At 36.9% G+C, this 25,949-nt stretch overlaps 2 protein-coding genes across 11 annotated transcripts in view; one reads left to right on the plus strand and one right to left on the minus strand.

Moving 5' to 3' along the window:
* The window catches only part of polk (polymerase (DNA directed) kappa), a 30,510-nt gene extending 26,399 nt beyond the window's left edge, over window positions 1–4,111 (minus strand). For 3 of the 5 annotated variants that reach the window (XM_088629655.1, XM_088629656.1, XM_088629652.1), the window contains exons 1-2: window positions 3,056–3,245; window positions 2,361–2,420 (exon numbers count right to left, since the gene is read on the minus strand). The gene's annotated coding sequence lies outside the window, so the exon portion shown is untranslated. Of the gene's footprint in view, window positions 1–2,040; window positions 2,234–2,360; window positions 2,421–3,055; window positions 3,246–3,982 lie in introns of those variants that run through there. The other 2 variants (XM_088629653.1, XM_088629654.1) reach the window with 2 other exon arrangements.
* LOC148673258 (ceramide transfer protein) overlaps window positions 4,097–25,949 on the plus strand; it is a 60,350-nt gene continuing 38,497 nt past the window's right edge. For 2 of the 6 annotated variants that reach the window (XM_088629659.1, XM_088629660.1), the window contains exons 1-3: window positions 4,097–4,622; window positions 6,324–6,458; window positions 25,297–25,413. In XM_088629659.1, coding sequence (XP_088485785.1) covers window positions 4,527–4,622; window positions 6,324–6,458; window positions 25,297–25,413 — 348 coding nt within the window. In that variant the 5' untranslated portion in view covers window positions 4,097–4,526. Of the gene's footprint in view, window positions 4,623–5,945; window positions 5,965–6,323; window positions 6,459–25,296; window positions 25,414–25,949 lie in introns of those variants that run through there. The other 4 variants (XM_088629658.1, XM_088629661.1, XM_088629662.1 and 1 more) reach the window with 3 other exon arrangements.

A 25,949-nucleotide genomic window follows, 5' to 3' on the forward strand; every position in this document is an offset into this window, starting at 1 on the left:
TAAAAAACAGTACTGCAGGAAAAGAGATTCACCATGAATTGGTCACGACACTTACATAGACAAAAATAAAATTAACCAAACCCTTGGACACTCAGATTGAAAAGCAATGAATTGATGAAAAGACAAAGAAAAGCCATCATTTTATTCTCTTAGCCCATCATCAAGGGAAATCCATCATTATTCAGGTTAATTTTCAAATGGAGGACTAAAGCAACAGTCAAAGCAGGGAGTGTAAGGCAGGGTCATATTTATGTAATTTGATAAGTGCAAAAACAGTTGCATACAGCTACAGTACAAACACCAAATGCCCACAAAAACCTACAGTACTCACTTTCCACGTATTATTAATCTTTTTTTTTATTTTGGAGTTATCAGCTAAATACTGGAAGGCTGTTTTCTTTCAACAACAGAAAATAGACTAATGTGCTATAAATATGACTCAAACTATTTGTCTGCTTGCTTATGTTCTGACAGTTTTGAATCTGACATCTCACATAATATTCTGTTTGTGTATCTTTGCATACTGTACATTCCTGTTTCCTGAGGAGAAAAACAGAAGGAAAACGTCCTGTTTGGTATGTGGTGAGTTGTCAGGCTAAAAACCATGCATTCTGTTTCAACATCCATTCTTGTAATACTGTATGGCAGGGGGGTTGCAAAACCTAATAAGTCACTAACAGCCAGTGTCTATGCTTTTCTAAAGCACAAACCGAGTCCATTTCTAATCTGTACAGTGATCTTTTGTTTCAGTGCAACTACACACAAAAAAGCTCTTTGATTAATTATTAAAGAAGTGTACACTGTGCTATTCATTAAGCTTTAATTCTGTTTATACTGTAACATAGTGAAACAGATGTTGAACTATTTTGCAACAGGACAACCTTCATTATTTTAAGCCTGTTAAAACCATCAGTACTAAATCCAGCTTACATCTCAAGATTTTTAAATGAGTCTTACATAATAGGATTCTCTTTATACATTTCCAGTACATCGCTTGGATGCAAATCCTATAATTTCTGTAATAATGTTCATCAGAGATTGGTCTGTCAATAGCACAATTATATTAAAGCATTCCTTCTGCCTAGTGTAATCTAACTCTTGCTGCATCAAAGGCGACCAGAATCATGACTAGAATACCATTAATTAGCAAGTTTTTACATTGCTTCCAAATACTGCAACATTAATCAAGAGTTTATTAACTTGAAACACAAAGTGCACCCTTCAGAAACTCTTTAAGCCCCCTTTTTTCCCAAAGCACTTTCCAGTAAAAAAAGAACCTTACTAGTCCCTCTGCACTATTACTATTTAAAAAATAGCTTTTTTAAATTTTAGCTTTGATTTGAATGAATTTATTTGAATCTATATAGCTAAACCTAATAGATCTTTTTTGTACTCTTATAGTATCAGACCATTAACCAATTTTCCATATTCTCAAATATTGTAACCCAAATATTGCAGTTCTGAAACTAAGCAGTCACTGGTATTAATTCCTACATTTTCAGTAACTGTATTCTTAGAGGAACACAGCGATCCAATGGATAGTGCAGCAGACACAGGGCACAAGGCAGAACTACATTCCGAATGTGATGATAATCCATTACATGGCACACTCACACAGGTGTAATGGGGTTAGGTTAGTGATGCCAATTCATCTAGACAGAATATATTTGAACTGGGGGAGGAAACCCAGCAAAAACACAACCAGAGAGAACATGCAAATTCCATATACACAGCAGCCAAGGCCAGAACCAAATCTATGAACCAAGAGCTATAAAACAGAAGCATAAAAGTCTATAACACAATGCTGCTCCATTGCTATAAATGTATAGTCTTTTATAGTTCATTTAACAAAGATGTTGTGTACCACACTCTACACTCAAAGGCTTCTTGTGCTTTGTTTTACAGATCAAGTTACAGTACAACACTTAATATTGTGAGACTGAGACTGTAACACTAGATTAAAGTGTCTTGTTTTTACCATTTTATATCTGATTTTACTAAACAACTGCAAAAAAAAACATTTCATAATATGGAAATTACCATGAAATACAGATCTTTGAAAATTTTGCTAAGGCAAGAAAAAAAGTATTGTGGCGCTCTTGTGTTCACGGGAGTATGCGCTCTCGCCGCTGCAGCCTCAGGTCGGCCCCCCACCGTCGGGGACTCGAACCCGGGCCTCCGGCGTCACTCAACAGGGAGCCAGCCAGTTAAGCTAAAGGGGAATCTCCCCTCAGAACCGCGCTGGTAAGTCGGATCGAACAATCTGCAATGGTGGCCGTATGCGTTACAGTATTAATCAAATGGTAAATTTTACCGTTTACCACATGGAAAGGTTTAGACTTTTTTAGAAAAATACTTACTATTTGAAAACTCTTTTCTCACAAGTATTCCACCAAGAATATCGATAGATCCACGACTCACTGTAGAAAAAACATAAACTTGTTTGAAAAGACATTGCTCGCCCGTTCATTGAAAGAGAGCATTATCAAGTTGCAAAAGCGTTTTTCTCCTACATTATTCAGACACGGTACTTAAAAAGTCAGTTAGCTATTATGAGCTGTTAAAAACAGTCACATCATTACAAATTAATATGGTTCTCTCTCTAAAGTGCAAACTATTAACCACCTACTCTGCTACAACATCTGCTAATGCAGTAATTTGGGTCTATATTAATAACAAATCTGCTATTTTAGCTTAATATTAATGATGGAATACGATCAATGCTTCAACAGTTCTTTTGGGGGGTATTATAGAAAAGCCCGTCTTAAGTGCAGTAATGGAGCTGTCTGGACTATCATTTCAGCAGAGGTTTATAGTTCAAATTTTAACTGACAACAACTTCGATCCTTCACGGCTGGAGCGAGTGTCAGTAAAAGTGGAGACGTTGGACAAGATGTCACTATCAGTCGAGCCAGACATTATTTTAGACTTTGTGTCATTTTACATTTTCGAAATTCAGAAAGGAGATTTTTTTTCTTCCATCCGTGTAAACATCTTCATTACTTAATTAAAACACTATCACAAAGGAAAAGAAATGAAAAGAGGACTTATTTACCTTGGTAAGCAACATTACGCTGTACAATTAGCAGCCTATGTCTTACATGTCTTACGTGTAAATACCCATACACTTTACTTATTATAGTTGTACATTCTGCTTCTCTTCAATTCAAATTTAAAACGTTTCTTTAAGCGCCAATAAAATACAATGTCAACTTCCTGAAACCCGGAGGCTGGCTGGCGCAGAGGCTTTCGCGTTTCCGCTACCACGCCTCCTCCTGAGCCAGTAACAGACATATTTGTTGAGGGCAGATTAATGTAGTGAAAAATGCACATGACCTTTTTAGTCTTCTATTTTTGCATTTTTAGCTTTACATATTGAAAATTTTCATTTTATCCTCCAGCTTTATTTAAATGATATTATCAATTTAAATAAAATGCCATTTGTAAAATAATATTAGGTATAAAATAACAAAATATCAACGCCTTTCAGCAGTTTTCAGAATAATTTCTATTTTAATTCATGCTAACACAATCTTCACCGGCAGTCAGTGCCAGTTTAATCTCTTAAACATCTGCAAAAAATTCAGTCTGAATAAAACTATTGCGTTTTTTACGCTTGTCAGCAGCTCCGGGTTTCCGAAATGTGCTAAACCAATGCATTTGCAAAGTTTATCTCTTAATCCTGACAAACCAACATGTACGCTCTTATGATAGGCGTTGCGAGAGAATCCACTCTGGGGAGACTGTCCTTTCGGAAATGGGCAGAAATTAAGGCTAAGTGACGCCTACCACCCTGTACACAAGCGACAGAAATAGGGAATAGCAGAGTGCGCATGAACACCCATTCATGCCTGTAAACTAATCCTCGAAAGTGTGAGAGAAGCAAAAACAGCCCTTGCCACTGCCCGCGCCCCAGTGACATCCTTGACAACCGTTGCCACTTAGACATCGATTCTCGAATGACACTTCCTAATAGGTTCACCTCCCCAGCCGGGATGGTTCCCGTGACGTCAGCTTCAGAGCCAGCGCCCCTCCACTGTCCGTGGCACGCGCAGCACACGCACGCTCAGGAGGGCAGGAGAGCGAGGGACGTCAGAAAAGATGGCGTCTGTTTAGGCCAGTCGGTCTCGCCCCCTTCTCACTCTCAGCTCGTTTAACACAGGGCTCTGTCGAGGAGCGGAGAGAGGGATTTGCGCATTTAAACCAGTTCTCCCGTGGACTTGGACGAGTGTTGTTTTAGCTGCTGAAGTTGTGACTCTTTCCTCGCCGTTGTGCTTTTTCACAGCTTCAGTGAAACCGATGAAGGGGGCGGGTTTTGCCGAGAGGATCATTAATAAGTGTTATTAGTTTTTATCCAGGTGTATCAGCAGTCATCGCCTTTGACCAGTGTTGTCTCGCATTTACCGAAACCCCGTTCTCTTTTTTTCCCTTGGGATTTTTTTTTGTCTGTCTGAGTTTCGCAGACTGTTTAGCACTTCTGTGATTCCTCGTATTTGGATTTTGCGTTCTGTTATCGCCGAGACGCGATGTCGGACAATCAGAGCTGGAATTCTTCGGGGTCTGAGGAGGATTTGGAAACCGAATCCGGGCCGCCTGTTGAGCTTGGTGGGATCCTTAGCAAGGTGAGGCAGCGGGTGGGGGAGATCAAATCCCAACGCCAGGTTTGCACTCTAAAATTCCCGATAAAAAGGAGGAATGGTTTTGCGTTAGTGGCTCGGATGGCTAGGGTCCGTCCCCCGTCTCTTAAACGGCCAGGGGTTCGCCGTCGTCAATTTTCTGATTCAGTTCAGACTTTGGCTTAGAGGGATTTCAAACTGCCGGAGAGATCGGTCAGAAAATAAAATCGTTCTCGTGTCCTTCAATATCCGGCTTGCCGAAATCGACATGCAGAAAATGATGTAAAAAGTGTCTTGACTTGTTTTAACTGTGTGAGTGCTTTGGAAATGGGGAGTTTTCCACTAAATGCTGTAATGGGATGTCATTGTCCATCTTTTTGTTTTCCCGAATACTTTGATTTAAACCACCCGATTGCTAGTAATTGCCTAGCCAAAAGCCTAAGCAGTTTTGATTGCAATCTTTTAGTCCGTATAATATTTTTCCTTATCCGCACATCATCACGTGCATCATCTGGTCTGTCAACCGCCCTGCAATCCGGAGAGCGAGCAGAGGCCAGTGTATTAACGCACTTGGCCCATATGGGTGTTATAAATGATCGAATTCATGATCAGTGTGCTGCTTTTATGTGGCATTGGAAAAAATAAACCTGTTTGCACCCGAAGCAGCAAGGACGTGAACATACTTTTATAGATTAAACTAGGGTTGGAAAAATTAAGACTTCTCAGTTCCTCCGCACATGATGTCTTGGATATGAATCTAATCTGCTTTTGCATGTTGGTGCGAAAACAGATTAGCCTTTTCGAGTAAAAGATCTGCGCAGTTGTTGCTTTAGGGAGTTCGGTGAGAGAGCCCTATAGTGTAATAAAAATGTTTTTTAAAAAGTTCCGACACTTCCTGCTTCGAGGAGGATGGAGGAATTGTTACGGGTGGCGTTGAAAAGCAGCGAAATTGACAACCTGGTCTAAAAAAAAACAAAAAACACGTGATCCGACTGAATCGTAAACGCTTTCTTGACTTTGGATAACAGGTTTATTTTCCTATCAGATTCTAACCCCCTGCTCTTGGATTTCACTGGGACACAGCTTAAATGTTTGTTTTAATCGAGTCTCACTATGTGTAGTATATCAAAGGCTGTTTTCAAGACCGGCGGTGATTAATCGTGCCAAAATCTCATCAGTGTGAAATGTGGACATGTCAACAGCAAAACCGTTTTGTTTCCTATTTGACGCCCAGTCGTAACCTGTCACGCCTGCGGACCTTATCATAGAGCAGTAATGTGCAGATCATGATTCCGACCTCGTGTGTGTGTGACTGAACACCCTTAATTTCATGTGATTAGTCTCACAGGTATTGTCGGCTACCATAAATTAAGCGTTGAGGTCAATGTTAATTCATTACAGTATTCTTTAACCCACAGAGACGGAGTTTAAACATGTGGCGCAGAGAAGAAAAGTACCCTAAATAAAGCAGCGACCAACAAACGTAATAAATATTAAGACGTATGGATTCATTTAATCGTTTAAATAAAATGCGTAGGTACCTGACATTATCCCCCTTCCTTATTGATCGGCGCATCGATAACTGCATTGATACTTTTCGAAACGTTCTGTTGCAAACTTGAAATTCGCAGCCCTAGTTTTTCAGTTTTCAACATTTAGATACAGAATGATTTTTTTAAGGATCCTTTGTGGTTTTTTTTTCTTTAGTGGACCAATTACATCCATGGATGGCAGGATCGCTGGGTGGTTTTAAAAAACAACACCTTGAGCTACTACAAGTCCGAAGATGAGCGGGAATATGGCTGCAGGGGATCTCTGTGTCTCAGTAAGGCTGTCATCACGGTAAGGCCTTTTAAGGCTTTCTCTACTGCCTGCATTATTGTTTACTCTGATAGGCATCTCCGCATAAAGTATGTCTTCAAGTCTGACATTTAGGGTTCTCCAGGTGTTTTAGTAAGGCATCTGACTTGATATGTGGTTTATACCTGTTTCAATAACACATTTTTTTTTCAGCGGCACAAAGGGATTCTGGTATGGTGGTAGCTGTCTTTTAAGGAACACTTAAGCTAGGAATGCAAGAAGTGCTTTCAGTTTGGTGTCCAGTTGTCTAGCATGTGAAGGACAATTTACGCTGTCAATTTCAGTTCAAATTCTAGGAAAACAAATATGTAATCCCCTAGTCTCTCAAACTGTTTCCTGTAACTGCTAGTTTATGTTTTTATTTCTATTACTATACATGTTTTGGAGACACTTTTTCACTTCAGAATTTCCATACTCGGTTTCTTCCCTGCAAAGTATTCAGATCCACTCCTTTTAGCCTTAAGCATTAAACTGCTCTGGTGCAAACAGCAGAGGGTTTTGATCCAGGCCTACATAATAACCTGTAGTCGTGCATGTGGCATTTCAGCAACAGGTTTTGCTGGTATGCACCGTCAGAAAATGGTATTCTTCTAAAATACAGTATTTATCAGCAAGTGACATATTCTGGATCAGCAATATCCCAGATGTTACATTCACCCTGTTTCGTATTTAGAGGTTTTCTAATCCACTCAGACTTACCTTTCATTACCCACTTTGATTTGAAGTGTGGTTGACTGACCTAGATTTTACTGTTTTTTTTAGGATAACGGCATTCTCCAGCAGTGCCGTGACAGATGAGCCTCATATGTTCGATTGGGAATTCTTGTATTTGTTTGGATAATCCCAAATGTACCAAAAGTCCTCAAATTAGGGCACTTAAATCACTTTTCCATATTGGGTGAGTGAGGGCATCTTCCCCTCCCTCACAGCATATAAACGGATTACTTTGGCAAGTGGCGTACTGTAACAGTGCAGTGCTAGATGTACTACACGTTTCACATTTCTGTCAACAGTAATTCCTGCCAAGCATGTGAGCGGTTTCTTTTTTTTTTCAGATATCCAACTGTTTTTGTCAGCAGTACTCTTTGCAGTGACCCATTAGAACAGGCATGTCCAACTCCAGTTCTCCAGTCCTCATGTGCTGCTGTACAGCACGCTTTGCAGGTCTTCCAGCTTCCTAAGAACAAGAAAAGGTTTAATTTTTTCCAGTTTAGCAAAATATGAGTTCCATTTGGTAATTAAAGCTTCAAGTGGAAAGAGATACGTTATGCCCCTCCATGGCTGGAGTTGGGCACCCCTGAATTAAAATCCTCTTTGTTTCTTTTTCAGTGTGGTACAAGCAGCAGGAAAATACTTTTTAGCATCCAGCTGCAATTTGAATTGTGGAATGATATGTATTTGGCATTTCTGAAGAGGTTAGAGCAGGGAACTCTTAAAAAAAAAGGTAGAGAGAGTATCTGTTTTGCTCTTTCTGCTTTCCAGTACAGAATTAACCTAAGTTTTGCTAGATTGTGTTATTCTGCTTGTGGTTGCCAAAATCGGATAGAAAGCCCACCACTGAAGACTAGTATGAAGATGTTAACAAAAGCCATATATCTCAGGCATGGTGTAATGCTGTCTCAGTCACTCATATGATTGAGAATTCTGGTAAAACATAGCCAAGTTTGTAGCATCAGTGACAAATCAGATACAACAGAAGAGGGGCTAAAGTCTGAACTGGCGAAGATTAATGTAAACGTCAAAGGTAATCATTGAGGTGCAGAGTTAAAACATTTATCTGCATTGCAAATCATCATACTTACTGTATAGAGGAGAAATGTTACAGCTTCAGATTTATGTTTTGCCTTATCTAAACTTATTTTAATTAGCATTTTAACGGCTTTATATTCAAAGCTTGATAGACATTCAGTTCCTTATACAAGTTTTTTCTTTAATAAGAAATACTTATATAAATAAGAATATAAAATAAGCAATATAAGAAATAATCTAAAAACGAGGATCTGGTTATTCACAATTATTCAAGTTAATTTGTACTTCTAGGGGGACTTTGTGTGAACAGTTATTAGAGGATCTTGTTAAGATTGTTTGCAGCATGTACATTTCTTTGCATTGCAGTGTTTTTATTGTTAAATCTTGATCTATTGTTATAACATCTTTTACAGATTGAATCATATTCAATAAATTTGATTCTTTCATGCAAGTTGTGGTTTAATTCATATAAAGACAACCAAAATACCGTGTTAGTTTTAGCTGTGACCACTTACAGAACTGACTAAAAAAGTCATTTACCTCAAAATGTTTTTGTAGTTGAAAATGTCCAGTACAGAAAGAAAACGGAAACAAATTGGTAGCCAAGTTAGAGAACACGCATTGTTTCGTCATTTTTTTGCTGTTTGTCTGTTTCCTAACAAGCTTCATTTAGTTCTGAAATCGTTTTTGAGTTCCTGTTGCTTGACTTTGAAAGTCCCTGTGAGAGTCTGTGTGTACTGTAGGATCTTGTGTACCTGTTCAGAGTCCAGTCTCTCTTGTGGGTACAGGGCTTTAATGCATTGAAAGCCACTGATTGTAGAAATGCATGCCTTCAGGTGTTGCATTCTTCAAATAGCAGGATTTTGTGGTAGTTTTACAAATTGCACTATGGTGGCATGTAGTGTTCCAGCTTCAACAGTTCTGTTCATTGAATTTTTTATAAAAAGAGTCTCATGGTGATTTACTAAAAGGAAACAGAAGCAATCCTTTTTACAGCATTCTTTTAAGTTAGCTTTTGTGCATTTTCAGATGGGGGAAAAAAAGTTTTATCTGTAGTCACACGGTTCACAATGTGCAATCTTATTAAACGCTGCTGGGCAGCACATCATTATCGCTTCATAATTGAAGTAGCTAGAAAAGCATTTGAGGACAGCTTTATTGATAAAATGGTAAATGGAAGGGCATATTTGAACATCAGTGATGAAGGTTGGGTACAAGCCTCAATTTTTATTGGTCATTCTTAATACAGGACATAAATGCATTATGTCAAAAAGCCAAGTAGATTGATTTCTCATCTTGTCTTTACTTTTTCCTATCTAATGCACTTAACCCCTAGGTTAAAGATTATTTCATGTACTAGTTTGTGATGCAGTTCAGTGAATCTTCTGTCACAATTATCTATAAGACTGTTCTTGGTTTATACAAATCTGAATCATTTGACTTGGGTATGCTACAAAGGACAGCAAAATTCAACTTCTCACTTCTCAAGGTCATTACCAGATATTTGTGGAGGTGTTAACTAGGAATTCTAGGTCATTATAACTTCATCCAAAATCAAAGATGGCTCTGATTGGTTGCAATTTTAGTAATCAACATGTAACTCAATGTAATGAAATTGAAAATCTACTCGATTGTTACTTTTTTGTTTACTCTCAGAATGCTACAAAAAATAGTGTGCCGTACATTTGACCTTTGGATACTTTGGGGCATTTTAGGTTTACTCACAACCATACATTTTCTTCCATGAAATATTCAGCTTCTTCAACGACTTTCTGTATTTGTCAGGGTAAATAGAGACGTGTTGTTCTTTCATATATTGATTTATACAGTGATGTCTTATACAGTAGATTTGTTTCATATAAAGGTTATATAAGTTTTCAGTGATGTGAAACAGTGAACCTATTTTAGTTAGCAAATGATAAACGATTAGTTGTCAATTTATATTGTGGAAATGTTGGTAATGTGGCAATTACTTAAGTATGTAGGTATTCCAAAAGTAAAAAGAAGCCACTATTAAAAGTGTAACATTGCAGACAATGGAAGTTGATTTCTAAGCAGCACAATTCAAAATGTTATACCTAAACAAACCTCAGGATGATGCTTTTATCAGTGCTGTTTATGAAACTTGGCATTTTGGATTTTTACATCTAGAAAATTGATTCATTTATATAGTCATATGCCATTGACGGTCTACTCGAGGAGCATGTGGTATAGCTGCACTGCAATTTAATTTAAAGCTTCTTAGAACATACATATTTGGCTTTTATCCAAAATGAAGGGAAGGTTTTAACGTTCTCCATTTGTTCATTATTTTGGTGTTTTGTTACAAGAACGTTTGCAGCCTGTCTGGTGCTTCTCCTGCTAGTGAAACATGAGAATGAAGAACTAGAAGTGGAGGAAACAAGAAGTCAAATAGAAGCTGTGGTGAGGCCAGTCAAGTCTGCACAAGCAATTTGCAGTTCCAGCAAAACCCCATTACACAAGGCACATTTCGTTCTGTATTGCAAACACACAAAACGTGAAAGGCTTCTGTTTTGAAATCATTGGTGTCTATATCTGTTGGTTTTGTAAGATTTAGGATGATTTTTAATCGGTTTTAATACCAGCCTTGCGGAGATTGTAAAAAAAAACAAATGCACACTTAATCATGCGCTAGGTTTGCTTAGTTATTGTACTGTTTGGAATTCTCGTTGGCAGCCATTCGTCTCTGACGAATATTTCAACACCTGTATGTTTAGACATCTGTTTTCTGTTTAATGTGATTTTTTTTTTGAAATGTATCCTCGTTTTAGCATTTCATGTTAAATTAATGTGAATGAGAACTCTCTTCCATTACCTTTTAAGTGATAGGTTTAAAAAAAGAATGACTTAACCAAGCTTCTCAAGTGTGGAGGAGGCCATACCATGGCCAGCAGGCCACATAAGGCCAGATAAACAGTGTAAGGCAACCAGCAGCATCTCTTTCTGTTAATGGTCTTCGGTGACCCTTACAGCTTCAGAGCACATCCTGAAAAAGCATGTCTTCACCAGCTGTCTGACCCTTTTCAGATTGCCTTCCCTCTTTGAATAGTATATTCTCCTGCCATCGCCACCACAGACATGCAGAAACGCTGGCCGCATAAAAAGCAAACAGCCCCAACAGGCCCCAAACAGGCCCGCACACTCCCCCATGACATTTACCTAGTAGTCCATCAGAAATTTTCCAGGGGGAACTTATAAAAGGAAAATATTGAGACACATAATTAAACAGAAAGTTGTGACTAGCCACCCCTTACTTAGGCAGTAAGCTGTTCAGCTCTATTATACAGTATAAAGCATTCGCTATTAAAGACAAGAAGGAGAACATTCTGATTTATAGTAATAAACATTTGTAATAATCGATATAGGAATCCAGCCAATTTGACTCAATGCTGCAGAAACAAATTCAAGAACAATGCCATTCTAAAAATATTGACGTCAGCTCGATTGTTCTTGAAGTTAGAATGCTTCAACAGTGTACACAGAAGATTATCACTTCTTGTGAAGAATAGGGCTCAATGTATGACACAAAACGTGAGCTAACAACTAGAAACCGATGCACGTTAGGCCTTTGTTGCTAGACAAGTTTGATGGAGGGAAAATGCAAATAACCGCTAAGGAGTTGAAAAATGGAAAAATGGAAAGATGATAGAATATGCAGCTGCAGGTTTGCTTGGGAAGACTGAATTGACAGTTTCTGGGTCTGCCTTGATTTGGATGTCAAGGCATTTCATATCTAAAGAGATGACAAAATATTCCTTAACATGCATCTTTCCATGGCATATAGCGCAATGGACCATTTTATACTAATACATATTCATTAAATCAAAAGTTCAACTTTAACTGTGGCTTTCATTTATATAGTTAAGGAAATGTAACCTTTATCTTCCTTCAAAGTGCACTCCAGCATGGTAAGTGGCTAAGGCAGGATTTCTTTATAGTATTGAAGAAAAGTGTCTATAGAGGCCAGGGTCTGTAATGGGGTCAAGAACCTATGAGAGATAAGTGAGCATTCCCCTTATGAAAAACAACCTTCATCCCTGATTTTGGGATCAAGAATAAGCTAATATTTTTCCTTTGATTCAAAGTATTTGCTAGGTTTCATCTTGCTGCTTTCTGCATTGCAATATAAATGCTAGTTTTAGTGAATAGATTCACATTCTTTTATCAGCATGAATTATTTTGTTTGAAAAAGCCTAGCAAAGACTTAATGATTTTTTCAATGGTTAGATGTAGCACTTGTGCTACAAATAAATATTGTTTGCCAAATTGGCTGGCAATAAATGTAAATACATTTTTAGATTAACTAGTATTTTTCCCCTTATTTAAGCTAAGGGTGTAATTTAGTTACCCGTCCACTTTCCTTAAAATACTCTACTTATACCATAAAACAGAATAAACTAATGTCTGGTTCTACACTGGAGCAAATGGCAAGACTTGATGATGATTCTCTTCTTTACCACAATAACACATTTATTGTTACCATCTGAGGAGTAGAAACAAATAATACCTCTCTTGTGTGCCCCTTATGGTGGAAAAACTGCAAATATATATTTTACATGCAGAGAATACAAAGAATTGTTTTTATATTGTGTTGTTTTAAGCTTCAGTTACTCTGTCATGGGCATCAGTGTGTTTGTGAGTTTCTTGATTATCATTTTCTGCAGATTTGGTATCATTTATTTCTCCAGTCGTAGCTAGTAACATACTTGGTGAAGTGTGCACTAGAACTTTCTAACAAGGTGGAAATTTTTCTGGGCTGTTTAAGAAGGTTTGCTTTTTTATTTGTTCAGCAAATAACCTCAGTGTCTGTAATGAGGAAACATCTATATTCGGATGTCAGTGGATGTAAAATGGGCAATGGAGAGACTGAGTTTAACCCTGAATTTTTTAATGTTTTGGCATTAAAATATATTTTTAAAAATGGTTTTGTTGCTTAGTAGTGAGACAAATGCTGATAAATAAAATGCATCATTTTGGTTGTTTTAAGGAAACATGATGGCCAAGATAGCACAGCCATTATGCTGTTATCTTCCTATGCAGCCTTCTGCTTTGGATACTTGAGGTACTCCTGCTTCAGTAGCCCACCAAATTGAAAAGATGTTGCAGACAAAGTGCCTTCGCACATTGTTACATATTTAAACATTGTTTAGGTCCCCAAACTAATAACTTGTTTATTCATTTTAGAACTCTGTAAAAGCTCCGATATAGGTTCACATATCAATATAAATACTAGTTTTAAATTTATATCCACACAGATGTAATTCGTTCTGTAGACTGCAGTGATCTTGCAGTGCACCATGTGGAAACCCTGACCCACTGGAGCAAGCAGGATAAGTTAAAGAATTCCTCTGCAAGAACTATTTTATCACCTTATGCAATACTAATCGCAACTTTGCATATGTCTGATTTATAGAGGGTCCTAGCGTTGAGTGATATTATTGATACAGCTGTTTTTCACTATACATTTATAGCATTGGGGTTCAATCAATTTTTTCAATTATAAAGAGACAAAATTAAAACTTGCTCTTGATCTTGAGCACTGTATTCATTTATTGAGTCAGTATCACAGTTGCATTACACTAGGTAATCATTCATCAGTTACTGTGTAAATGGACCACTGCAAATTTTGTTAAAGAATATTTAGTACCGGGTTAGGTACAGAGAGCCACCTTCCATTGTCTGTCTCATCTTGGAGTGGGGGAAAGGTGCTAAACCAGTTTTACATTTTAACAGCTGTCTCTTGCCAAGGCATGTCTCCATTGTGCCTCTGCTGGACTTTGGCTTTAATCATCCCTGCAATGTCACGCTCCCTTTTTGCCTGGACTTTGGAAGTATGAGGGGTTTTTAAAACTGCCTTTTAACTGAAGTGTGAAATGTAAGATCAATACCGTAAGAGTGCTCCTGCTTAACTACTCTGGGGGTTATAGTAAATTAATATGTCCAGGAAGTATATTTGTATTGCACAGATTAGCGGTTATTAGCTATATTGTTGCCGGTTGTTTTGTAGCTACTATTGTGATACAAACTGATAACATGTAACATCTCTATAAACCTAAGTAATGACACTCGGTTAAAAATCAGTAGTGTTTTTCACCTGTCGAGATGGTCTGATGTTCAGTGATAGTTAGCAGCTGATTCAGTATTTCAAGTTGAATAACTATGAAGAAGCACCAGCATTCATGGTGACAAAAAATATGATGGTTTATACATTCATTCCTCATAGTTTAAGAGTGTTTTTACAAACCTGGTCCTAGGTGAACATTGAGATATATGGTAACTACACATCAGTGAAAATGTTGTCCATAGTCTGTTTTAGTAAATTATCTGTTTCTTCTAAATTTTCTCAGACCCTTGATACTTTCACAGGACACCAGGAACTCCTGTAAAATGTCAAATGTTGGCATCCTTTGTATTTCTCACACATGCATTGACCACATCAGTGTTTGCTGGAATTGCTAAAAAACGTTTCCGTGGTTTGACAAAAGGACAGAACTATTAAATATGAACTTTTTAACAATGGATTTGAAAATAGGCATTACGTTACATATCGGCCAAGGAAACATGACCTCACCAAGATAATGGTGTCCTTAAAAAAGTACTGCAATCGGGCACTCCCAGTTTCAATTTAACAAAATGCTTAATTCTCATCATACTTATTGCCATTTGTCCTTTTTAATGATGATAAAGCTTTGCCTGTTATGTATTGTAAATCTTGTAGAGTTAGGAAAAGGAATTAAATGCGGCTAGTTTAACAGTTGTTCAAAAACTCCATCTCAGACTGCATATTCACACTGTATAAAACCAGGACCTGATCAAATGCAGTGATTGAGTGATCAAAGGACCTCCTATGCTGTTATGCCCGTGGTCACCCTGAGAACATCAGTAGTACGTCTCGCACGTCACTCAGGAAGAACATGCTGGAATCGGCAAGACTGGGGGAAAAAAAGAAAGCAATATGGACAAAGTTAAAACTTTATTTTGAATGTTGCAGAGAAAAAGACTGCTCATTTTCTGTAGGGAAACTTTAATGTTGTTTTGAAGAAACTTAATTATAATGATTTTTGTAGCGCCATGTACAGTAGTTAGGCAGCCAGCAATGAAAATACAATAACATTTTCCCCTTATAATAAACTATAAATGATTATGTGCTTCAGTTTTACAGTTGCTGTGTAGGGTATTGCACTGGCTCTAAACCCTGTGCTCTCTTTGGCCTGTTGCTTCCTAACTTCTATTTGATTTTCTTCATTCTGGTGTTATTCTCACATCTGAGGGGGGGAAAGGGTTAGAAATGCTCGGCTAAGGTAAAGTTGTATTTGGAATGTCATTTTAGCCAGTTGTTTGCTTTATTACTCAGAAAACCAAATTCAGCTGACCCCTGAATTTATTTGCTGGTTCTAAGGGAAAGGTGTTTGTATCCTAGGAATAATTAAGATAAATTTACTATGTATACAGCTGGTGTACGTACAATTATGTTGATTTAGAAAGTTGTGCCAGTTGGCCAAATCAAGTCATTTGCTGAAATTGCATATTTATTTTACAGTTCAACTGTTTGTAATTACTTTTGCGATGTAGTTGAGATCAATGCAATCTAACATTCTTTTATAATCTCAAGTCAGTTAAGTGTTTGGATGTGTGACCATTTCTCTGGAGTTGAGAAGTTGAGTTAAGTAATGATTACTTGAACTTACGGGAATGGTACGTAGGTGCCTTTAGACCTTATCTTCCTGTATTCTAGTGACGTGTTGCATCGGAACTTCATCACTGACGTGTGTAGCCTTAATTTCATTTCATGCGACTATCATGTCCCTCTTGCAGACTGGAAAAGGTGTGGTATCAAACACGTAAAGATTAGAAGCCTGGAAGATAAACAGTTGAAAATGGATTGCTCCAATTGAACCATTTAGGTTTTTTAAAAAAATTGTATTAATGGAAGCCATTAAAACAAATTTCATATTTCAAAGGAAAACCACTTATGGGCTTCACCAGAACCTAGAAATTGGCTGGGGTTCGTATTCAGTCTGTTCTTATTGGTATAGGGTCTTTAAGCTTTACTGTAGATATAAGCATTTCTGTCATATTACAGTAGGGCTTCTGTAATTGTTTACTGTACCTGGCTGGGTCACCATGACTGAGCAAACATTTTAAAAATGTATGCTTTGCTTTTCAGTAGAGGTGTTGGTTAGATTTCTGCAGTGCGGTTTTTCCATGTAAAAGGTATTCAAATGTCAAATTAACCAGTGGACATAAAATCCTGTACTCTTGTTTTTAGACTTGCTGATAATTAAGAGTGAACAGTTAAACAGTCGCATTTCAATTTGAATCCAGTAACTATTGATTTAATCCAAGAAAGCCTAGGATATTTATTTTTATTTTAGACATTATCTGGTTTAAGCCCTGAGCCAAGTGGCTATGTGCTGTTTTGCTTTCACTTGACACACTTTATGTACCCGATTCTATTTGTAAGAAATGATCTTGCATTAATATGGGGTTAAAAATGTCTTCTGGATTTTATGACATTACTTGAGTTAAGGATTAACCCACCTCATAACTTTATCCCTTTGTGGCTCATAACAAATGCTCTGAGCTTGGGCCTCTGCAATAATTGCAGCTGTTCTCCAGCATTCATCTCTGTTACCTGCCTCAACTGGTTTCAAGCTCCAAAGGGCACAGTTTTGAAAGCTCAGCTCTTCTTCAGTACAATAGATTATAAGATGATAAACCATTGCAAGTGTCCATGTGCATCGTATTGATGAACATGAAGCGTGTAGCTCAGTGACTTGTAGAGCAACACGGTAGTCGTAGATAGAGGGGAAATGCTGAACTCGATGGTTATAATGTTTTATAATGAGTTCATTGATAGGACGTCGCATATTTTTAGCCTTACATAGAATATGTAGAGAGGTACCATAGAAATACATGTTTTCCCATTCACAGAACTACTATGGACCTTTTATATTTTTTTCCCCATTGTGAAATTGTTAATAGTTTCTCAAAATTGCTGGTTTATGTATACCTGGGTTTATTTCTTTTTCAACTGTGAAATAATTGTATTCGTTGCAACAGGTTTCAACATACACTTTGCTGTGAAAAGGCTTTCAGAAAAATGAAAAAAATGATAGTATCCTTTTCTATAAGGGGAATTACCTCAATAATAGAGATACATCTTGATTTCTAGGAGGAAGATTTGGGAGGTTTTCACAGCCACACTTTTGATGGCTTAACCTGAGTTGTGCTGCCCCCTCATAATCCAATTATTTATATAGTTGTATTTTTTTCTAACTGATCTTGCAAGAAACAGCGCCTCAGAATTCAACTCCACTTGTTTTAATGTCCTGGAGCTGGTTGCTTCTTCCTAGACTTACTCTATATGAAAATGCATGGATACATGTTTTAAAACGTGCATTTTCACTGTATAGACAATTGCATGATCTATAAATTTCTAGTTTCTGTTTTATATAATATTATATTGGTAGCCAGGAAAATACTTAAAAAATCAAAAGTAATCAGTACTTATGATGACATCATGAAAAAAAATGTTCAGATTAATTTCAAAGGTTCGATAGTGTTGTGAAACTTCCAAGTTTGGAATATACCGTTCATTTACAATTCTAGATGTCAGCCACCAAATAGCCTAATGCATTGTTTGTAGCTGAGGTTTTACCGTTATGAAATCATAATTAATGTTCAATTATCTTTTTTCTTGTCATTATTTTTCTAAAAAATTGAATGTGTGCAGTTCTTCCTAGATCATTGCATTTTAGTGCTTTATACTGTAGCTCACATCTTGATCTGCAACTTCTCAAATTTCATTAGCATGCAAGATACATTTTGGATGGAATGAATTATTTAGTGAAGAAAGTCGGAAAGGAAAGGGAATTACTGTAGTTTTTTTAATTTTTAAAAATGAATACAAAACCTTGAAGTACTGAAATTGACCAATTTATAACAATCCTCAACTCTTTCATGGGTCAAATTTAACCATACAATTCGAAATGACTTGTGTTGTCAAATTCTGAATCAACCCATTGGTTTTTACCTTTTTCACCATTGGTTAAATGAATTTCTCCATCGAAGCTACTGTCTTTGTCACTGTTGGTGAAAGAGCTGGTGAAGGAAGTTTAATCTTAAGAGGATTCCTGATGAAGATGGCTTTCAGTACTGCCTCAGTGCCAGCTCATGGTAGTCAAAGGCAGGACGGGATTTAGTGTTTTTTGGGAGTCAAACAATGTTGAATTCTACATTCCTTGACCATATGCTACAGGAAACTAGGAAAATAGTTGCAGGACCACCAGGAAAGTTTCATTATTTTTTTTTTACTCCAGTTGGAGTTGCAATTTGAAACTGATTCAGATTTGCTGTCAATTCACAAAATCTATAAATTCAACATTTTGAAAGACCCTGTGTTTATTTACTTTTTTAAACACAAAGTTATTGTGAGTACTGTTAAACCTCTATCAAGCTATCAATCAAGGGACATACATTCCCTCGTACGTTCGCTCAACATAGGTGGTCTCTTAATATAGAGCCCAGAAGTCGAGAGTTTTATTTCTTTTCTACTTATGCTTTATTTCTGTGGCATATTATTCCATCCATCCATTCCAGTCCATTTCCATTATAGGAAAATTTCTTTCTTGATATTGCAGCTGTACCTATACCTGGAGTCTGTCACACAAGACCTGGGCATATAGCAGGACTACAAGTTGGATAGGATACAGAGAGATGTCATTAGACTCAGTCAGAATGTCACTGGATGGTGGGAGCCTACTAGTGCATACATTAAGCACAAACCGGGAGGCCATGCAAACTCCACACATAAGGTGCCCCAGTCCACAATCAAACAAGTGGCCCAAAAGCTAAGAGGTAACAGTGCTAACCACCATATTAAAGTGCCACCCTGTATTTATTAAAAACTCAAAATAATTCTAGAAAGAAAAGACCGTTTCAGTTCTCCAGACTAGCTATTTAATTGCTTATTCAGTCATTCTGAGGTGAGCTGTCTGAATTGCTCTAGGAGATTTGTCAGCCCACCCACTGGGCCCCCTTTTTTTTGTCTTAAGCCTAACATTAAAATAAATGTGATGCTTGACGAATTTACCACGGTATTTTGCTTCAGACATTTCTTTTGTGCAGAGCATTAAAAAATGAAGAGCAGATCTGACTGTCAGCATTAAGCTGGGGCGGATGGTGGTTTTTCAAGCATGTGTGCCAACTCGGCAGTGTTTGGTAATTGAGTTTTAGTGTGATAGTTTTAACTTTTCGATCTCGTACGCCAAAAATGTTGTTGGAGATTTACTGTATGTTAAAAGATACCAAGTGCTGCAAATTCTGAGCTGTGAACAGTAACACTGCTGGTGCTGTGCTGGGAGCAGTGACTCAATTTTGACAGTAATGTTTTCGATCATCGTAAAAGCGAGTTCAAGGTTATTCTGAAGAATAGTTGATTCAAGTCATTTAAGGGAACGTACTCCTCATTATGTATTAAGTTAGTCTTATATATAAATATTTACAATGCTTAGGAAAAGTGAGTTGTAAATTGTTTGAGTTGTGATCTGAAAAAAATCAGGCCAGATAATTTGGAAGAGGAAATTTTAAAAACCCTCTAAGTCAGCCACAGATGACCATTTGCTGATTTCACACAACTTTTACATGAACATTTCATCTGTGTGTGTTGAAATATAGTAAAACTAATTTTGTAATAGAGCATGACAAAGCCAAGCTTATTAAATGGTGATGTTAACCAGTTAGTTTTCATACCCATAAACACGTCTCAGACTAGTCCATTTATCTGTCTACTTTGATAAATTTAAACATGAATATGCAGCAGTTCATTATAACTACATTTTCAAAGTTAGATAAAAATATATTGTCAAACATCTCTATTAAGTAACAGCCTTAACAGCACCGTCTTTCTTTAAAACGGTTTTGTATTCACACAAAACAGCAGTTGGTCCTTTATAACACAGCATATTCCAATTTCATTAGCTAACAGTAGCTTGGAAAAGTATTCGCCCCCTTCCAATGATACTCCATTAAGCTGCGTTACTAAAGATGTATACATGTTTTTGGAAAGTGAATATTTTAAATCAAAATATGAGTGTATTATGTGTAATGACCTTCATTGGTAGCTTACCAATTCTGTGTACATGTAAAAATGCAAGGAAATATCCCGCAGTTTTTGTGATTGTCTTTTTAACACTGCAGTATGATGAAGGATGTGCAAGCATTTCTGCTATGACAATTTGTATGCCTTGCGAATATGCGAGTTGTGCACGCTGTCAAATTTTCATGACAATTTCAAGTAAAGTTTGAAAGCCTCAAGTGGATGTAAACCCAGCTGTTTATTCTTGAAGGTGTTACTAGAAAGCCTGCAGGCGAAGCCTGATACTGCCTTTATCATATCAGTTCATGTCTTTGAAAACAGATTGAGGAAAGCAAACTCCACTATTGGCAGCATATAAATGCACAGCGTGGCAAATGTGCATTTACACGTAGCAAAAATTAGGTAAGGGAATATGTAAACTTGAGAACTGCTAAGGTTTTCAACTCAAGAAACTAGACGCATTAGCTCATAATCCCAGAGGTTTTCATTTTTTGCAGGATCATATGGAAAACTCTTTTTGAGCTGTTGGATGAACTCAAAATAATGAATTGGAGCAATGTATTCCATTTACAATAGGAGGATGAATATTTTTGTGTCACTTCCCTATTTTCACAGAAGTCACAATATTAGTGTAACTTCAAATAGCATACAAACGTTTTTGCTTATATAGAAGGCAAGAGTGGTTTTAATAATTAAATTGATAAATACTTCAAGTTACACAGTAAAGTGCCATTATATGTTGTTTCCTAAACTTTTTCAAATAGATTGCAATGCTTGTCCATTTAGGGTAATATATATATAGGCTATTGGTTTATGTATTATTAAAAAAACTTATGAGCAGTATTAGCAATACTTGCACACAGAGAGTTGTTATCCTGTATATAAAAGTACTTATTCTCGTTATTTACTAAATGTAATCTGTTAATTTTTCAATCAGACTTTTTCAAGGTATGAACACTCTAAAAATAGGACACGGTGAGTAATTCTTATTTCTCATTATGTAACACAAAAATGAGATTTGCTCTGATCTAGGTGTAATTGGCACAGTTTACTTTTTGTATTTAAACGGACATTTAGCTGTTATACGTCATCCTTAAAATTCCTGTTTTGGTGTTACTTAATGAATATGTTGGGACTTGTCCAAAGCAGAATGTATTATTAGATGCCATTGAAAGGTTTACTAGCAGTATTCACCAAACAGTTTTCCGGAATTGCTTCAGTCAGTTATTGTATTTTGACATACTTCAAAACCTAAGGCGGATCCAGTCCGTGTTTACGGTTGTCATGGCATGTGCAGGTGATGATTGTGAATTGCGTACTGCTGTTCATGTGCACTTCACAGTTGCCTGTGGGGGAAAAACACAAGCGTTCTAATTGCATTCATTAAAACAAAACGGTCAAATATATTGACACAGTTTCAGATTGTTTTCTCCCATCAAGTGTTTTGGTTTGTTGATGAAAGTGGAAGTCATTATAAGGTAGAGTGATATTCTGGTTTTAGACGCTGGGGAATCTCATTACGCTGCTCACTGTGTGGCTTGCTTCAGTACATCCATCCATTTTCTTACCGCTTACCGGAGAACATACAAACTCCACACAGACTACACCCCAGGCCCAGAATTGAACCCAGGGCCCCAGCGCTGCGAGGCTGCAATGCTAACCTCTGCGCCACCATGCCACCCAGATTCAATGCATGCACTCAGTATTTAGGAAGGTAACATCAATGAAACTCTTGTTTTACAAGTACTGTTAATTATCTCTGCACATTTTATGAAGTTTCTTTAAAGAAATACACCAGAAAAGAGCCTGGAATGGTTATTTCCTTTATGTAACCATTCATAAGCAGCGCCTCAGAAAGTTTCAAAATCCTGTTTATGTGTGGGCTGCAGTAGTTTCTTGAATTCTTGAATTTTCAAGCTGAAACTGATTAGAAGTATAGCTGTACAAGAAACTCAACCAACACAACAGTTAGGGTGGATTTAATCAGATAGTTTAAACTGATATTAAACAAAATTACAAAACTTGTGGACAAAAATAAAAATCAAAGAGTCGGGATGTGTTTTCACTTTGACAACTGCTTTTGACAACGGTGGCAGACTGATCCTACAGATTTTCTGTACAGATCTGTAAAGAAACACTGTAACACTCTTCTATTATCCTGTCCTGAGACTCTGTCAGTCTGTCTGAACGAGTGTGTTGAAGTAGAGTATCTCACAGAGGCTGTGTTCAGTCATGTCATGAGCAGCCTGGCAGGTATTATGACCTTTTTATGTTACGGTTCTTATAGATTCATATTTAGCTCATTTCAGCACTTTGAACACATTGAAACTAACGAGCTTATTAATGAAATCACTATGGATTAGTATGTACATATCTTTGACTAGCTCTGTATGGGACTGTATTCTGTTGATACTTAGATTCCTGTTGTGCTATTATTAGAATATGCTTTTGTATTATCCTGTATCATTTTCTATTATTTACTTGATGATGACGGGCATAAAAGCACAAACCGAAACACTTGCTCATCTTAAATTAGAATACTGCTGGGACAGTCCGGTAAAGGCTACATTATCAGTGCATTGTCTGATATTAAAAATGGAATTTGTCTCAGTTTCACTCGGTTGACCATTTTGTAACATGCAATGCCGACATACTCTCCTTTTCTAGTTTTTGTACAAAATATGAATGTCAATATCTTGAAGGTGGAGGCATAGCAAACTGCTTTTCTTTACTGTGTGTCTTTATAGTTTTTAAATTTGTGTCCATTGATACAGAAGCCAATTGCTGCCATCAAGAATAAATGTCACGTTTCTCATAATTATGTGTAAATGGTTTATATTTGTATAACAAAAAGATACAAATGATCATTTGAATGTATACATAACCTACTGCATCGTGCAGTGACAGTACTGATACTGTAACTCAGATGGAACTGTGGGGTTATCGTTTCTGAGGGTGTCCAATCCTGCAGAATTTTGACTGGGGTTTAGTTGAAATTTTACCATTTGTGCGTAATATGAACATAGTCATTATATCCATGATGTATCCTTAAACAAGAAAGAGTCTACCGTGCAATTGATTCCAAAGTTTATAACTGAATTTCAGCTAATGATACTGTAGGTATTTTATTACAATTGTGCTATCATGTGATTACATAAAGTACGCAATAATGTATTATCTCATTATTATGAGATACTGTGCTACCTCATAGTAACAAAAAGAATTAAAGAACTTTAATTACAAGATACTCCTGAAATATTTTTTTCTTGATGGCAGCATTTGAAAATATTTAAGTAGTGATATTGGGAATCGCCAGGTGTTGATATTGTTAGAGCACTAGACCTAGTTCTGTTTTTTAATAGGTCTAGTGATGTTTCAGTTTTTTGGCTTTTGAGCAGGCCATCTGACAGTGAGCCATACTTTTTTTTCTGCACTTTAAACACTTTAAACTTTGTTTCAATACATGTCTTCTAACTTGTGATGAAGCTGGAATGGGTGTCATTCCACGTTATTATGGATAATAACTTCTGTAGTTTTTTAGGTGGGTAGCTGCGTCAGCCTGAAGAATAAAATATTTCTGAATTAAGTAAAATCCATAATTTTTTTTCCTCTTCAAATGATTGTGCGTTGTGTTCATCAAGTGTCCAATATACCATTTATTCATTACTACATCTTTATTGTTTGAACAGCATTATCCTTTAAAAAAATCAAATATAGTGCAGAAAAAAGTATATAGTGCTTTTGTATCTTCCACAGGTTAACTGTAACTGTACCTATGTCTTCATTTTTATTCTCAGGAATGGATTTTAACATTTCAGTCAAAATAAATTCTGCAGGTGAAATCTGTTGCTTGTTTTGTTCTTCCTGAAAGCTCTGCATTTCAGTATAAATAGGTACTTCCAATGCGATTTAAATGTAAAAATCCTTTTTCTTCATAGTTTTTCATACTAATGTGCATATACTGTATACTTGTTCACTGTCTTTTTTTAAAATGTCTGTATAGACCACCGCATTGTTTTTGTTCCTGGATTCATCATATCACTTACAGAGACGCAGAGCTCTTCAGTTGCACACGGCAGCAGCCTTTTCTCATCCAATCAGCACATTCATAAGCTGTGATCCTTTGAGAATGTGAACTGTGCAGCATTTCATTGATAAATGACTCCTTGTAAGTTTAGTCCCCTCCCAAAAAGAATTTCAGGAATTTTGTTTTTCTGGGAGTCCCAAGCCAGGCAATAAAAAGACCATATGTAGGGTGTAGTTTAAAGATTCATCTCAAGAATGTAGAGGAAATTTGAGCACTGTTATAGTCCCTTAATTTTCTGCAGTTGATAGTAAATGTCTTGAGTCAAATTGTAAATTTGTTTAAAATATCAAATTATTTTATGCTGGTATCAGTTAAAGAGTTAATTACATCTGTCCTTCCATTTTTCGTTCTTCATTTCACTTATTGCCTCTGCACTTTTGTGTTTCGGAGCGTGGTGTTTTGAATGAAGTGTCAATATGCAAATTCATCTGTTATGACTATTCCAGTCATATCTGGATTTAAGTCACTTTACTTTTGATTTGCTCTGCATTGCCAGACAGAATATTTCAGAAATTGATTCTTGAATTAAATAATTTTTCTAATGTAATGTACTCAGTGTGGCTAAATTAGTCTATTATGCCAACAAGTAGGAGAGTGAATCGGTTTCCCTCAAGAACCTCATTTCAGTACTAGTCTTGAAACAAAATGTTGACATCCATTTCCAGCATCGACACCAGCCATTACTTCAAGATATCTTTCTAAGATTCAGATAATCAATCTGATGAAGCATTCCCAAATTTTCTCAGTTAACTTATGAAATAGAGAAAAGCTCAAGAACATACACAGAGCTACCGATTTATCCATTCCAACCAGAGTACCCAGAGGAAACCAGCTCTTGACATTTTTCTTTTTCTTTCTTTCAGCCCCATGAGTTTGACGAGTGCCGATTTGATATCAGTGTGAATGACAGTGTGTGGTACCTGCGAGCTCAAGATCCAGAGCACAGGCATCAGTGGATGGATTCCATCGAGCAACACAAGGTAAGCTGCAATTCTGGAAACTCCATTGACACGTTGCCCGTTGCCAGCTTAACTAGTCATCGGCACTGAACCGTGTGATATGCAGTGAATAACTCTTGTGAAAGCTCGTTTAGGAAATATTTACTTCCCCATTCCAGGTCATATGGTCATCCACATAAAAAAAAAAATCTCACTACTTAATTCTCAGTTTCCTCTCATCATATCCTCTCTTGGTTAAGAAAGACTAGATGTTCAGGAAGCTATGGGAACAATTGATAAGTATCATTGTGTCTCAAGAACATTTCAGGTTGCGGTGTGCTGTAAGATATCAAAAAGGCCGCATTGTGTCACTTCCACTTTGGCACTCACAACTTACAAAGCAAGCTAGATGCTTCTTTTGAAATGAATTGTGAAAAATACATATTGAGACCTCAATTGAGAAAGCTCCGTGAAGTTGCCTCACCCTACAAACAGCACAAACAACTTTATCTGGGAAATGCACCTTTCCCTGAGGGTTTTTGTTGCATTATACTCGCAAGTAACATCAAGGACATATT

Source organism: Lepisosteus platostomus, chromosome 4 (assembly GCF_059453375.1).
Source record: "Lepisosteus platostomus isolate fLepPlt1 chromosome 4, fLepPlt1.hap1, whole genome shotgun sequence".
NCBI lineage: Eukaryota > Metazoa > Chordata > Actinopteri > Semionotiformes > Lepisosteidae > Lepisosteus > Lepisosteus platostomus.